The following is a 14803-nucleotide window of genomic DNA, read 5'->3' on the forward strand; positions in this document are numbered from 1 at the left end:
AAATGCCTTTTGCTATGTTAAACTGAAACAGTTGTGAATAACTTTTGGCCCCTACCAGCTCTATCAAACTTACGATCCCCTCCAGGCCTACGCTTGGCATAGATAACAGGAGCAGATCTGCCTTTGCATCAGTTCATGCTGCTATGACCAAACATGTATCTGTTCATTCTTGCCTTTTCATTGACATTGCATGCATGCATCCATACCACATGTAAATATCTCTTCATATTGTATAAGCATCTGAAGCGCAGCATTCACACTTTTTCTGTGAGGCTTCTCTCAGCACGAGGAGAGAGCAAGCAGCAAATACGAAATCCAGAGCTGATGTGAGCAAAGTGATTACATATTTGACTGCAGTATGGAAATTTCTGCTAAACTGCTCTGTTCAAATGCTCTGCTCCCCACATGAACAGAGATAGAACAAAGTCTGTCATGTTTTAGCTGCAGCTGTTCCTCATCACTACATATTTTGGCCATGTTCTCCCTCTTTGTGTGTTTGTGTGTGTGTCTTTGTGTGTGTGTGAGTCAGATAGCATCAGCATTATTTGTGTGCCATACAAGTGAATCTGCATACGTGGCTATGAGTCACAGAGAGAGCAGATAGACTGGATGAAAACCTTTGAAATATTAGTAGATAGACACTAACAGGACATTTTTACATCGTTTAATGTTTGTACTTTTACTCAGAATTAAAGAGAGTGTTGTGAAGAGCTGTCCTATATTTATTTTCCTCTATTTGCTTTTGCAACATGAAAATATTCACATGCCATGTCAATTAAACAAGTAACGGACACTGAGAAGGAAAGATGGAATATAATCACATCCTCAAAGACCCTTTTTTGTGTATGTTTCATATTTAAATGTGGCTTCGGGAGCCAAACAAAAGATTTAAGGGAAAGAGGAGTAATTTCTACACGGGACTTTCCCCCTTTTAGTCCCCAAAAAGGAGGTGGAAAAGTCGCAATATTGGAAATGGAACGGAATGAGCTTGAATGGGCGTGAAAACGTCTGCAGTTGTGGATACTTTGTTTATTTTTATTTGGAAAAAAATTGACACTGGTTGTCCACCAGATGTCCATTTGTTTGATATTGTTGTTATACAAAGTGGCCAAACTTATCAGTCATTGACTTCCATCCCGATCTTCCCAACCTAACTTTTTTTAAAACTTTCTTCCCAGGTTTCATTTCCAACATGTCCATACACAGACAGTACTTCCCAGATCAGGAGGATGAGACGGGTGCAGCCAAGGCGTTAATGCGGCTTCAGGACACGTACCAACTGGATTCTGAGGCCTTCTCCAAAGGAAAGCTGCCAGGTAACCAAGGAGTGATCATGAATTAATTAAGAGAGGAAGAGTCGTGCATTCATTCATGAAGACAGAGAAGAAGGCAAAGTGAAGCCACCCATGATGATTTCTAAGTAGTGTTTATGTATGTTTATACTACTCTCTGTGTGATAAGCTGTTTGAGTTTTGGACCTCCTGACAGGGTGCATTTTAGGGAAATGAAGTCATGTTGACCAGTTCTCACTTCTTCAAAGATTAGAGCTTGAGTTCAAAGTTAGTTACTCTAAGTTAAGTGTGAGGGTCATTTTAGAGTAAATACCCTAGTTCTGGGTTGTGATTTGATCAGTGTTGGGAACGTTACTTTAAAAGAGTAATTAGTTATCGTTTTTGTTCCAAAAAGCAACTGAGTTAGTAACTGAATTACTCTTTAATAGAAGTAACTAGTTTCCAGGAAAAGTAAGTATTTGCGTTACTGTAAATTAAAAAAAAGTTGCTATATGTCAAAGAGCAGTTTTCACAGTCAGTTGCTTGTACATAACCTTCTATATTTATTGCACATCAAAAGACAGCAAGAGGTTTGTCCTGCACTTCAAGTATTATCTTTGTAACAAAAGTGAACCGTTAAACAATATAAAGTGTGTTTAACTCTATAGCAAATTAAATCAAACTCTCACAACCTGAGACGGCTGGTCAAGAAAACAACCCGTACTAGTATTTTGTTCACAACAAAAGTAAACATTTAAACAACAAAAAGTGTGTTTAACTCTGCAGTCTTAATTAAATAAATCAAACTCTCACAACCTTAGATAAATAGTCTGGAAGACATAGGCTACTGTATTTCAAGTATTTTCTTCATTAAAGTGAAGAGTTTAACAAAATGGAGTGCCTTTAAAGGTGGAACTTTAGCTCTTAGATATTCATCTACCCATCCATACACTCCTTACCAAAACACTCATTTATTCATGTATCTGTCATGAATCTTGTGTGTGTGTGGTGCGCAGTTCTTTTAAAACGGCGTTCTTACAAACGCTGGATGCGATTGATGATAAATTTGTATTTTTCTCATTTGAAATGCACTTGATGCATAGTAGTTAGGATTGAATTTCAGTGTCATTCTAGACAAAACAAAGGTGTGAGGAGGTGTGTACTTGTGCATTCTTTTGCAGGTATGTGTATGTGTTCAGTAAATGAGATACAAGCCTGGTTTTGCATGTCTTAGTGCTAGTTGACTCTGTTTTGCTAGGCGAGGATCCAGTTACCTCAGTAGACAGACTCTGCATATCTCAACCTGCCCGGCAACAATTATCTTAAAACCATTATATAGTGGTAAAATGTCCTAAAGGTTACATATCAGATGCCTAATAAAGTAGAAATCATTTTACATTTTCACATTTTGAATGATGTGCACTTCTACACAAGCTTAAAAAGCGGAAGCAGGTGGAGCAGAGTATCATAATCAACCTCTATTTTATTTTATATGTTGATCATAAAAAAAATATATTGTTCAAGCAATTGAATATTTGGAAAAGTTTCCAGTAGTTCAAGTCAAATAGCCCCAACCAAACATTGAGTCATATAGATGGACATACTTTTCAGAGGACGACATTTCCATATTAAACATACTTTTTAAAATTGGTCTTTTGTAATAATAGATTTTTTTTTGAGACACTGAATTTTAGGTCTTCATTAAATGTAAGCCATAATCATTATAATTCAAAGAAATGAAATACATTAAGACATTAAATGTGTTATTCTGTGTGTAATGGATCTATATAATGTGTTATTTCCACTTTTTCAATTTAGTTACTGACCAAAATAAACTTTTCTATGATATTCTGATTTATTGAGATGCACCTGTAAGCTTCTCTGTACAGAATGACGTATGTGCAGAGTTTGATACTGGAAGGAAGGTTTCACATTTATTTTTTCCTGCCCCAGGTATTCACTCCAACGCCATACTGACAGTAGATGACTGCTACGATATGGGAAAGACGGCTTATAATGAAGCGGACTATTACCATGCTGTGCTGTGGATGCAGCAGGCCTTGAAGCAGCTGGATGAAGGAGATGAAAGTGTGGCTTCCAAGGCGGATATTTTGGACTACCTCAGCTACTCTGTTTACCAGATGGGAGATTTACCTCGAGCCATTGAGCTGACACGCCGGCTGGTCGCTATTGGTAAGACATTACACTTACTCTGTCATTGATTTATCCCTTCATGAGTCAGTCTTTCTTGCAGCCACAAAGAACGGGTCAATGGGTCCATGGTCTCAACTTTTAGAACTCTGAAATAGCACTAGTATTTAAGGAGCACTTTACAATCCGAGAGTTTCCTCCCATGACACGTACCGACACCAGTGAGCCGACCGAAACAGCCGCAGTCCTCTGTGGGGTAATTGATGGGTTGTCTCCTGATGTTTCACTAATCACTACAATACACCCTCCCCTCTCATTGCAGTGGTGCTCTGGGCCTAGCAGAGCAGCAGGGTGTTGTCCATCCACAGTAAGAGCCTGTGGTCTCTAACTGTTATTTTAGTCGCTGCATCAAGGTCTGTGTTGACGGCTGCAGGCCGTCTTTTAAGAGCTGTGGTATGCTTGTTTACATGGTAAGTGAAATGACTTAAGGTAGAGCAGATGTAGCAGACTTAGACCTACTTTAGGTAGGTAAGACTACTTATTTAAGTAATATAATTACCATTTAAAATTCACATATAACGGCTCAAATGTGAACATAGAATATCAAATAAAACGTAGAAAGTCAGGAGTAAAAAATTAACATATGATGCATATGTACAAACACTTAAAACCCACCTCTTCTCTTTGGCTTTTGACACCAAGTAGAGTGTTGATTTTATGTTTTTATGTGTATACATGCATATTTAATTTTGTGCGGGCAGTGCATTTTATTCTATTTTGATTTATTTTATCTTGTATTTTATTATTCTATTGTTTACTTCATCTCTTTTTTTATTGTGCTTTTATATTGTTATCTATTTACTTTGTGCAGCACTTTGGAAACCTTGTGTTTGCTAAACTTGTGCTATATAAATAAAGTTGATTGGATTATTGGCAAAGTACTGAACATGGAAAACAGCGAGGCTAGATAATGAAATGAAGATCATTGCTGAAATGCAATTTAAAAAAGGGTGGAAGGAAAAAAAATAAAATTTTGTCATTGTCTCATCACCCTCATGGCTACTGTAACATAAATTGCCTCAAATCCAAAAGTCAAAAATCCTTTATGGCAGATCTCCATTAATTAGAAACTGTTTATTCTTTGCATCTGAATTAGTGGAACTAAATCTGTGTACGACAGCACTGTTGGAAAAGAGCATACATACAGTTTATGTTGTTTATTCTCAGCAGTTAAGGAGTTCACAACGCCTCCTGCAAACACTTTGTTAAACTGCACATTTTCTTCCTGCAAAAACAACCCAAAGTCAGTACTTAGGGAGCACTTTGTTTACTGTTGATGTCCCTGTAATTTTGATGTCAGAGGCAGCTTTGTTCCCACATGAAAAGGAACAGGGTTTTATGTAATTTCTCTTTTCTCTGGGTATTCATTGTATTGCATCAAAACTCCACAAGAGGGTGTGCTCTTTCTAATATCCACCATGTAATTGCTTCACTGCCTCAAACACCAATCAGAGGCAGGAAGAGAGAGATGAAAGTACTAAATTACAAGCAACAAAAATGTATTTAAAGGGCCACAATGACTGTTTACTGTAAAGTGTTTTATCTTAAATTAACCCATTCAGTACTTGGTGAGCAAGCGAATCACTGGGATTTTTAAATTATTTTTTAATAGATGTAGTAACGTATTATGTGCACATAATGGTGTCAACAAACATCAAAAGGATGTAAAATGGTGCAGTTTCATGAACATTTCATGCAGTTTCTCCACAGCTCTACAGGTTATTGTACAGTTGACATTTGATCCACCACCAACCAACTCTTTCTTGTACTGACAGACTCCAGCCACCAGAGGGCAGGAGGAAACCTGCGTTACTTTGAGCGGTTACTGTCCAAGCAGCTGAATGAGCTGAACCAGGACTACCAGCCTCCCTCTGAGGAGCCCATCCAGCTGGGCACCTACCGCAGACCTAAAGACCATCTCCCAGAGAGAGAGGCCTACGAGGCTCTCTGCAGAGGAGAGGGGCTCCGAATGGTGAGACATGAAAAGCTGCGTTTTCTTTAAGTAACTTATAAATTGTCTTTGAGTTTGATCTTCTATTGTAAGTGATGGCTTTATTTTTCATACCAAAACACTTCATTAACACAAATTACTTTAAATTTAGACCAAAAGTGACCAAGGTAGCTGTAAATATGTGTTTATATGTGTGTTTTGTGTCTGCAAACTTTAATTTACAGACACAAAACAAACTTATAAACACATTTAAAGCTATCTACTCACAAAAAATATTTAATTTCAAGGCTACTTAAAAAATGGCTTAGAAATTAAAATTTTCTTTGAATACTATATAAGGAAACAGTGAAACCTTCACATTTAAAAAGTATAACTACTACTAAAAGACTAAATAATTATTTAAAAGCAGACTAGAACAGACTGTCACTATTGTAGAAAAAAGGGTACATCTATGTACCTTTTACCACTTGAGTACATATATGTACCCTTTTTGCCCTCAAAAAGGGTACATATATGTACCTTAAGGTCCAACAATTGGCCCTAGAGGGTACATTAGTGTAGATTGTACCTCAGGGGACAAAAAAGGCCCCCTATTTCTGAGAGTGTAGGACTTGTTTATTTAAGCTCTGTTTACAGGTGCAGCAGAACTAAGGACAAGGATAAATTTTACTGTCTGTACATGCAAAACTACCTGTATGGCTGCACTATGAGCTTCTATGGGAACCCATTAGCTTGTAAAATTAGATTTCAGCAGCTGGGTGCAGGCAAAGAATTAAACCTCTCTTAATGTGATATCATATTGTGTTTGTCCTGTATGTTTTGCTAGAACGATGTGAGGCGCAGCCGCTTGTTCTGTCGCTACCACGATGGTAACAGGAACCCTCGACTGCTGCTGAAGCCCATGAAAGAGGAGGACGAGTGGGACAGTCCCCACATTGTACGCTACCTGGAAATCCTGTCACATGAGGAGATTCAGAAGATTAAGGATCTGGCTAAACCCAGGGTGAGACAAGCAGCATAAAAACAATTCTGCACCTAATACATGACATACATCAAAGTGAAAGACAATTGTACTAAAGCTAATCAATACTGATATCGCACATGTCTTATGGACAGCATTGTTTTTACAGTGTTACTCTAATAGATAATGGTCACTATTAATCTGTAGTGCTGCAACAAACATAGCCTACATACAGTCATGGAAAAAATAATTAGACCACCCTTGTTTTCTTCAATTTCTTGTTCATTTTAATGCCTGGTACAACTAAAGGACACATATAATGATAACAACAAAAATAGCTCATTAGAGTTTAATTTAAGAGCTGATATCTAGACATTTCCCATGGTTTTCTTAAGAACAACCAAAATCATTTTCAAGAAAACCATGGGAAATGGCTAGATATCAGCTCTTAAATTAAACTCTTATTAGCTATTTTTGTTGTTATCTTTATATTTGTCCAAACAAATGTACTTTTAGTTGTACCAGGCATTAAAATGAACAAATAGGGTGGTCGAATAATTTTTTCCATGACTGTACAACAAGTGGACTTGACTGGTCACTTATAAAGTAGAGCTACACAGACATACCTATATGTTAAAAAATGAAAGACGAAACAAACTGTGGTGTGTAATGTTTATGATGACAAACACTGTATTTATTTCTGTTTGTTGTTTTGTGCTTTTTAAGCTTGCCAGAGCTACTGTCCGTGACCCCAAAACAGGCGTCCTGACCACAGCCAACTACAGAGTATCTAAAAGGTAAGTCATTCAGGAGAAAGGTTCTTTGTGTGCCCTCCTCAGCTCAGTAACATTATTATCAGGTTTTATTATTGATACCATTTGCAGTGAAAACCAAGGTCTTCAATTATTTCTGTATTGCTGTTTTGTATTTTTGTTTTTTTGTTTTCATGTCTTTTATTACTTTTTTTTTTTAGGATTTTCACTTTGCTCATTTTTTCCTAATTGTTTCTTCACTCTTTACTTCTGGAAACATTTTCAGGGCTGCCCTTGCTATAAGGAACCGCCTTTCACTGTAAACTGCTATGAAACTAATTTTTGTAGGAGAAATTGCAGCAATCTTCTGTATATATTTGAAAGGGCATATTTTTTGTTAAAAATGGTTTAAAAAAAATAAAATAAAACTTGAATATCATACAATACAGATACAATTACAGCAGTACAGTAGCAGCTGGCCAAAAACAAATTGGCTGCAACAAGCAATTGCAGCACCAAGGCAGCAAGGTAAAATAGACGATTCAGGAAAAAAAGTCGAAAAAACTTAAATGTCCAATCCTAAATGTCTTCCCTGGACACCTGATGACTCTATCACCTGTCCGTCTAATGTGACAGTGTTTTTTGTGTATTCATGTGCAGTGATACATTTAGTACATTTACTCAAGAACGGTACTTAAGTACAATTTTGAGGTACTTGTACTTTACTTGAGTATTACCATTTTATGTAACTTAAAACTTCTACTTCACTACATTTTGAGGCAAATATTGTACTTTTTACTCCACTACATTTAGACGTGATCATTGATTGATGATTTGAGGTCATAATGAGATCTGAATACTTGTCCACCACTGGTGTTGTGTGTCCTGTTTTCTGGGCTCATGAACACATTTTTTGTCTTTTCAGTGCATGGTTGGATCAAGAAGATGACCCTGTTATTGACAGAATCAACCAGAGAATAGAAGACATTACAGGCCTTGAAGTAGACACTGCAGAGTTACTACAGGTAATGCAACACATATGTCACACATCATTCTGATATCCATTCTTCTATTTTTTACTAAAGATAATAATAACACTGTGGTACATACAGTACAGTGTGTCAAATTCAGTAACACATCATATGTAAGAGGAGCAAATTAAGTACAACAGTGGACAAAAAAATAAAATAAAATAGATTTAAAAAATGTACATCACAAACACAACAGCATTTTAATGAGTTTTTCTTCTTTTTCAAATCTGTAAATCACCTTTTTTAATGGCTGACTAGGTTGCTAACTATGGAGTTGGAGGACAGTACGAGCCACACTATGACTTCTCAAGGGTGAGTTAATGTGTGGATGAAAGTGATGTGTGCAAAAATGATAAGAGGTCACACATATTGATAGTTTCATCAAGTTAAGTGGAAATTAACATGTTAGCTTATGTTTATGTTCCTGTCCAATGTCTAGAAGTACATTATGATTATACCATGTAATGCCTGCGAATGTAATAATGTCCACAAACGTAATAAACCACAAACATAATAAAAATCTGCATCTTTTAATACAATAATCCCACAAGCGTAATACATTTTCCACAAACGTAAAAGCCTCTGCCTACTACAAACGTAAAAAGCGATTTCCCACAAATGTAATAACAAATACATTTGTGAGGAAGTGAAAATCTTCAACTTTCATTACTGTAATAACTTCCCACAAATGTAATAACGCAATGAATAGTGGTCGTTCTGGTTGTTGTTGTTTGTGTGTTTTCCTATACACACACTACTAATACTGACCTTGGCTGCAAAATCCAGCTGCTGGCTCTCCACTATCACACAACAGCTCCCCCCATTGTTACTGCATTAAAAGCTGCAGATTTTTTTACGTTTTGGGACATCATTACATTTGCGTGCTTTACATACCATCTCATGATTTAACAATAAAGAAAATGCATTGCCACAGTAATTTCACCGTCTTAGATTTAATGGATTTCATAGGAACGTTATGCTTGTTACCTTAATAAATATCCATGCATAACTTTTATAATTTAAGATGGTAAAATACACACATTTATTGTAGACAAACTTCATCAGGCTTTTATTGTGAAAATGTTTCTTTCTCCTCCCCCAATCTCCCTTCAAACACATTGTAATGTACTTATAACAATCTTTCATCCCATCCTTTTTTCTTCTTCTCTCCTTATTTTAAGATGCTGTACACAACATTTAGAGCATTTCTATGGTTCAGAGTCTGAGCTCTACTGAATGCCCCTTTACCAATTCACCAATTATTAAAATATCACCAGAATGAGTGATAAGGTCTCAACAGATATTTACTGCATGTGTTACACATCATCCCATCTTCTTTAACTCATGGTTACTCTGTTTCTTCCTGTGCCTCTCATTTCTCCAACTTCTCCTTGGATTCTATAAAAACCATCTCTCTTCTTTCCTCTATTTCTACCACTTCTTCTAAATGTGTGCCTGATAACAAGCTTCATTTCTGTGTTACTAAAGTCAAATGTGTTAAATGTGTGGTTCTTTTTTATAGCATCATCTCAAATGTATCTGCTGATTCATATCCTTTTTATTCCAAAATGTTCCTGTGTCCATTGAAAATATCTCACTCTGTTCCATCATTTGAATTCTGTATAATGTCTGTTTTAATGCTGTCGTAATGTCTGGTCGGCTTGTATTCCTTGCTTGCATTTCTCCGCTTTAAACTAAAAACCCATCCTTTTTTCTTTTTTTTTTAAATCCCCTGACGTTTATAAAACTGGAGATCTGAGCTATGTTCCCTCTGTGTGTTATCTGGCAACCATCTATGAACCTGATGATCTATAACTGAACTGTTTGTTCAGTGTGCATCAGCAGCTGGCTCGGCTGTAAAATAAGTTTGTTATGAAGTTAAGAATGTACAAAATGTTGATGATTAATGCTAATTGTCTTCTGTGACTAAGAAACAACTGACTCATGTGCATTATGTTCTTTTACGCACAGTATATGATTTGAAGTTGTTATTTTGAACTTTTTTGTTTTTGGCCCTTTGTGGCGGGGCTCCTACTATGAGTCTTTTTGGTGATGGGTTAAAACGTTCTAACCATCTGTTGCAGCGTCCTTTTGACAGCAGCCTCAAGAAGGATGGAAATAGACTTGCTACGTTCCTAAACTATGTAAGTATTCATGCATGTAAGCAAGCAGCGATTTCATCATGTACTTTCTTTCTTGGATTTTATCTTCGTAGAAAGATGAGCCTGATGCTTTCAAAAGATTAGGCACTGGAAATCGCGTGGCAACTTTTTTGAACTACGTAAGTACAGCGCATCCAGTCGCCGTTGATAAAGGGGCATCGTGGTCGTGGCAGTCTCCTGAAATCTCTGCTCCACCCTCCTTTTGTTCTAGCTTCAGATGCAGATGCATAAGCTCTGGTTCAATCTTGGACTTGGATTGATTGACTTACATTTGGCCTGTAGGGGTTTACAGTCGTATACAGGTGCATCTCAATACATTAGAATATCATGAAAAAGTCCATTTCCAGTAGTTCAAGTCAAATAGCCCCAACCAAGTATTGAGTCATATACAGTCATGGTAAAATTATCTGAGATTAGTGTACAGTCTTGGAAAAAATATTAAAACTATTGTTTTCTTCAATTTCTTATTCATTTTAATGCCTGGTACAACAAAAGGTAAATTTGTTTAGACAAATATAATGATAACAAAAATAGCTCATAAGAGTTTAATTTAAGAGCTGATATCTAGACATTTTCCATGGTTTTCTTGAAAAAAACCAAAATTATCATCAAGAAAACCATGGAAAATGTCTAGATATCAGCTCTTAAATTAAACTCTTATGTGTTATATTTGTCCAAGCAAATGTATCTTAATTTGTGCCAGGCACGAAATGAACAAGAAAGCAAGGAGAAAACAAGGGTGGTCTAATCAATTTCCCCATGACTGTAGATGGACATACTTCTCAGAGGCCAACATTTCCAAACACACTTTTTAAAATTGGTGTTTTGTAATATTACAATTTTTTTACACACTGAATTTTAGGTCTTCATTAAATGTGCGCCATAATCATTATAATTAAAATACATAAAATAAATGAACACATTAAATGTTTCATTCTGTGTGTAATGGATCTATATAATGTGTTATTTCCTCTTTTTGTATTGAATTACTGACATAAATAAACTTTTCTATGATATTATAATTTATTGAGATGCACCTGTAGTTCAAAATCTACATTTACTTAGTGAGGTAATATTCTAAAAATGGTGCTGGATGAATATCCCGTCACGTGGATGACAAATATCTAAGAATACATTTCTTCTGTCAATCAGTTCCAGTACATGTTGTGGAGAGTTTTGTTGGCCATCCCCCCCATTAACACGCTGATGTAGACACCCCCCTTAAATTTACTCTTGCTAACACCGAGTTGTACAAAATTCAATTCTAGCCCAAAAGGCAGAAAAAAAAGTTTGTTTTTGAATGAGGTAGCACGTGACTTTTTGATTGAAGTTCATTGTACAGCTTGATACATGTGGACATGCTTTAGTGCATTATTTATCTAGTATTTTTTTTGAATAAACAAGTTGATCATAAGATATGAACATGCACCATGTACTAAGGCTGAGTCGTTACTGTAGAGGACCAGGTTTATTCTGGCCCAGTCATCCACTCCCCAACTCCTGCTTTTCCCTGTCTATCTCCTACCGTATCATCCAATAAAGGCAATAAATAATTACAAACAAACAAATAAGCAAACAACCAAAAGACAGGTCTACTTTGGGCCTGGAAATGACGTGATCAATCATTAATTATTGGATGGCACGGTTCTCAGTCACATAATTGATGAAAAGTGTTCTTGGAATGCTTATTTATTTTAAAAGAACGTAATGCTTTGTAAAAGTGATTAGAAATATTATAAATGCGGAAAATATTATGATTTAAAACCCATAATATTATATCACTGAATATTTGAAAGAAATGCAACAATCAGTTATTTTGCACGAACATGTCAGCACACAAATGTGTGCTCTTTAGTGTGTTCTGCTCTTTGCTACGAACAAATCCCAATTAAGAAAGCATTGTCTTTGTAAACACTAAGTAAGTAGGTAAAAAGAAGAAATTTCTTCCTAAGAATGGTTGTTGAATGAGGCCCATTTATTACTGCAGGGAAATATAGCCAGTTGCTGTAGCAGCAGGTACGAGAGAAATGTAATAAAATGGTTACATCCTTGTATCAAAACATTGCAGAAGACAAAAACCTTGTTTAACTATTCAACATTGAATTAGAGAATGTGTTTATTAGGGATGGGAATAATTAATCGATAATCGATTAATGGCCGTTAAGAATTAGGTCGATCACATGGAATTTTTAATTGATTTGTGTATTTTTTAATTTGAATTTTATCTATGACTGGTATCAGTATCACTGAACTGAACCAAGGCCGAGCGTTCAGTTCTGTGGCTGTACGTCAATAAGACAATGAGCTGAGAATTAAGATGGATAAAGATAGACTTTGCAAACTGAAAGTTGCAATAACAATTATAAAACACACAGAAATACAAGAGGATTAATCGGAGCAAGCTTACTGTATCAAACCTTGCTAGCATGAATTACTAGGTTCAATTTGATCCAAAACTTATTTAAACACAAAACACATTTAAATATGAAGATTACTGTGAAAACTAACCTCATGCCTCTTTGGGGGCTAAAACATAAAACATTGAACTCCTTGACGTCTTTACGGTTTAATCTCACTGAGTTAGTTTTGCGATCGACAGGAAGTCTCTTTTCATCCCTTCAAAATAAAAGCGTCCATTATCAAAACAGACTTTTGCATAGTACTGTATATATCTTTTATTTTGCCCATGTATGCATGTTTTTATACATACTGGATTGTGTATAAAAACATAGCGATTAATTGATTAACGTTATAGATGTTCAAGTTGGCAGGTTTCTTCAAAACGCTGATCCCTAATGTTTATGACACTGAAACATATTGTAAAAGGAGAACATCTCAAGTTTAAATAATAAACCACTTCAGGTCAACAAACATGACTCGTGGAGAAATACATGTATTGTGAAACGCTATTGATCGTCACACAGCTGAGGAGCAAGATATTGATTTTCTTGTCAAACCGCAGGAAGACAATGTGCAGATCAATGAGTGGGTGAGCCTGAAGAAGGACCATATTCTCTTTCCCCTTACGTTTCCTTCTCGTCTTTCCTTACTGTAGTCCATATAGTAGCTTTCTTTCACTCCATTGTTGTGTAAAGATGTTTGACTTGTGATTTTGTGCATATTATATCTTGCAGAACATTTTTTTTAATCACATAATGCCACTCATCAATCAAAAATGTATATATTTATTTTTAATGAAATGACATGAAACCATAACATTACATTTGTCAGTTAAAACTGATCAAAAGGATATAATTTGCACTATAGTCACATTTGTGTTACTTAAAAGCAACGTATATCTTAAGAGGAGCATGTGCTTTGTATGCTGACATTTTATGTTGCTTTTAAAAAGTAATACAAGTGTAAACAGTGTTTTGCAAAGCCCCAAACATAGATATGTTTCTAAAAAAAAAAAAAAAGATGCATCCTTTAAAGTCCGGGTAAAGCAAAATTCATATGTAATCAGACATACACAAAAAACACAAAACACAAAAAAAATGTGTTATTAAACAGCCAGCCTAATTTGAATCAGAAAAAAAATTGCAAATCAGTGTAAAAAAATTGGTTCAAAAATAGTGAAAAAATGAGAAGTATTCTCTGCTCTGAAGGCGCTGAAACCTGATATCTGATATCCAACTTATCCAGTGCCTGACGAACTACAGAGAATAAATCTTGTGTTTCTGTCTGGGTGTTCTGCAGTGAAGAGATCTGCTTTATGTCGGGTCTCTGTGCACAGACCTGATGTCTTCGGCACGGGGGTCCTTGTAGACAATAACAGCTTATTTTTAGGATTATAAAATGCTAAAGAATTAGCGGGTATGTAGGATATTACTTAAGAAATTGTAATCTTTCGTTGCTATGACCGCTGACACAGGTTAACGTTAGCTTCAGCAAACTTTATAAGTAAATGTATCGGCGTTAGCCACCGTTGGTAAAGATACTTGCATAGTGGTTTGGGTGGAGTTATGAAAAGGAAGCTCCTGTGCGTCATCGCCATTAGATACACTCCAAAAACACAGAACTGAAAAAAAAACTGTTTAATTCAGTCAAATATAGTTTTAAGTCTTTTTACATGTTTTTGGCTATTGTTTGGTACCTTGTAAAATAAATTCATGGAAAAAACTATTAGACCACCTTTGACCACCCCTTCTTCAATTTCTTGTTCATTTTAATGCCTGGTACAACTAAAGGTACATTTGTCTGGACAAATATAATGATAATAACAAAAATAGCTCTTAAGATAATGATTTTGGTTATTATCATGAAAACCATGGAAAATGTCTAGATATCAGCTCTTAAACCCTTATGAGCTATTTTTATCATTATATTTTTCCAAACAAATGTACCTTTAGTTGTATCAGGCATTTAAATGAACAAGAAAGTGAAGAAAAGGGTGGTCTAATAATTTTTCCCATGACTGTATATTTTCATACAACTCTCTGGTTTTACATTACCCGGACTTTT

General features: G+C 35.8%; 1 protein-coding gene across 4 annotated transcripts in view; it reads left to right on the forward strand.

Moving 5' to 3' along the window:
* Positions 1-14803, forward strand: part of p4ha2 (procollagen-proline, 2-oxoglutarate 4-dioxygenase (proline 4-hydroxylase), alpha polypeptide 2) — a 31282-nt gene that overhangs the window by 13588 nt on the left and 2891 nt on the right. For 2 of the 4 annotated variants that reach the window (XM_059351923.1, XM_059351927.1), the window contains exons 5-13: positions 1179-1316; positions 3225-3464; positions 5258-5454; positions 6260-6436; positions 7121-7191; positions 8072-8171; positions 8436-8489; positions 10262-10321; positions 10393-10458. In XM_059351923.1, the coding sequence (XP_059207906.1) occupies positions 1179-1316; positions 3225-3464; positions 5258-5454; positions 6260-6436; positions 7121-7191; positions 8072-8171; positions 8436-8489; positions 10262-10321; positions 10393-10458 (1103 nt within the window). The remainder of the gene's footprint in view (positions 1-1178; positions 1317-3224; positions 3465-5257; positions 5455-6259; positions 6437-7120; positions 7192-8071; positions 8172-8435; positions 8490-10261; positions 10322-10392; positions 10459-14803) is intronic. The other 2 variants (XM_059351925.1, XM_059351924.1) reach the window with 2 other exon arrangements.

Source organism: Centropristis striata, chromosome 15, assembly GCF_030273125.1.
Source record: "Centropristis striata isolate RG_2023a ecotype Rhode Island chromosome 15, C.striata_1.0, whole genome shotgun sequence".
NCBI lineage: Eukaryota > Metazoa > Chordata > Actinopteri > Perciformes > Serranidae > Centropristis > Centropristis striata.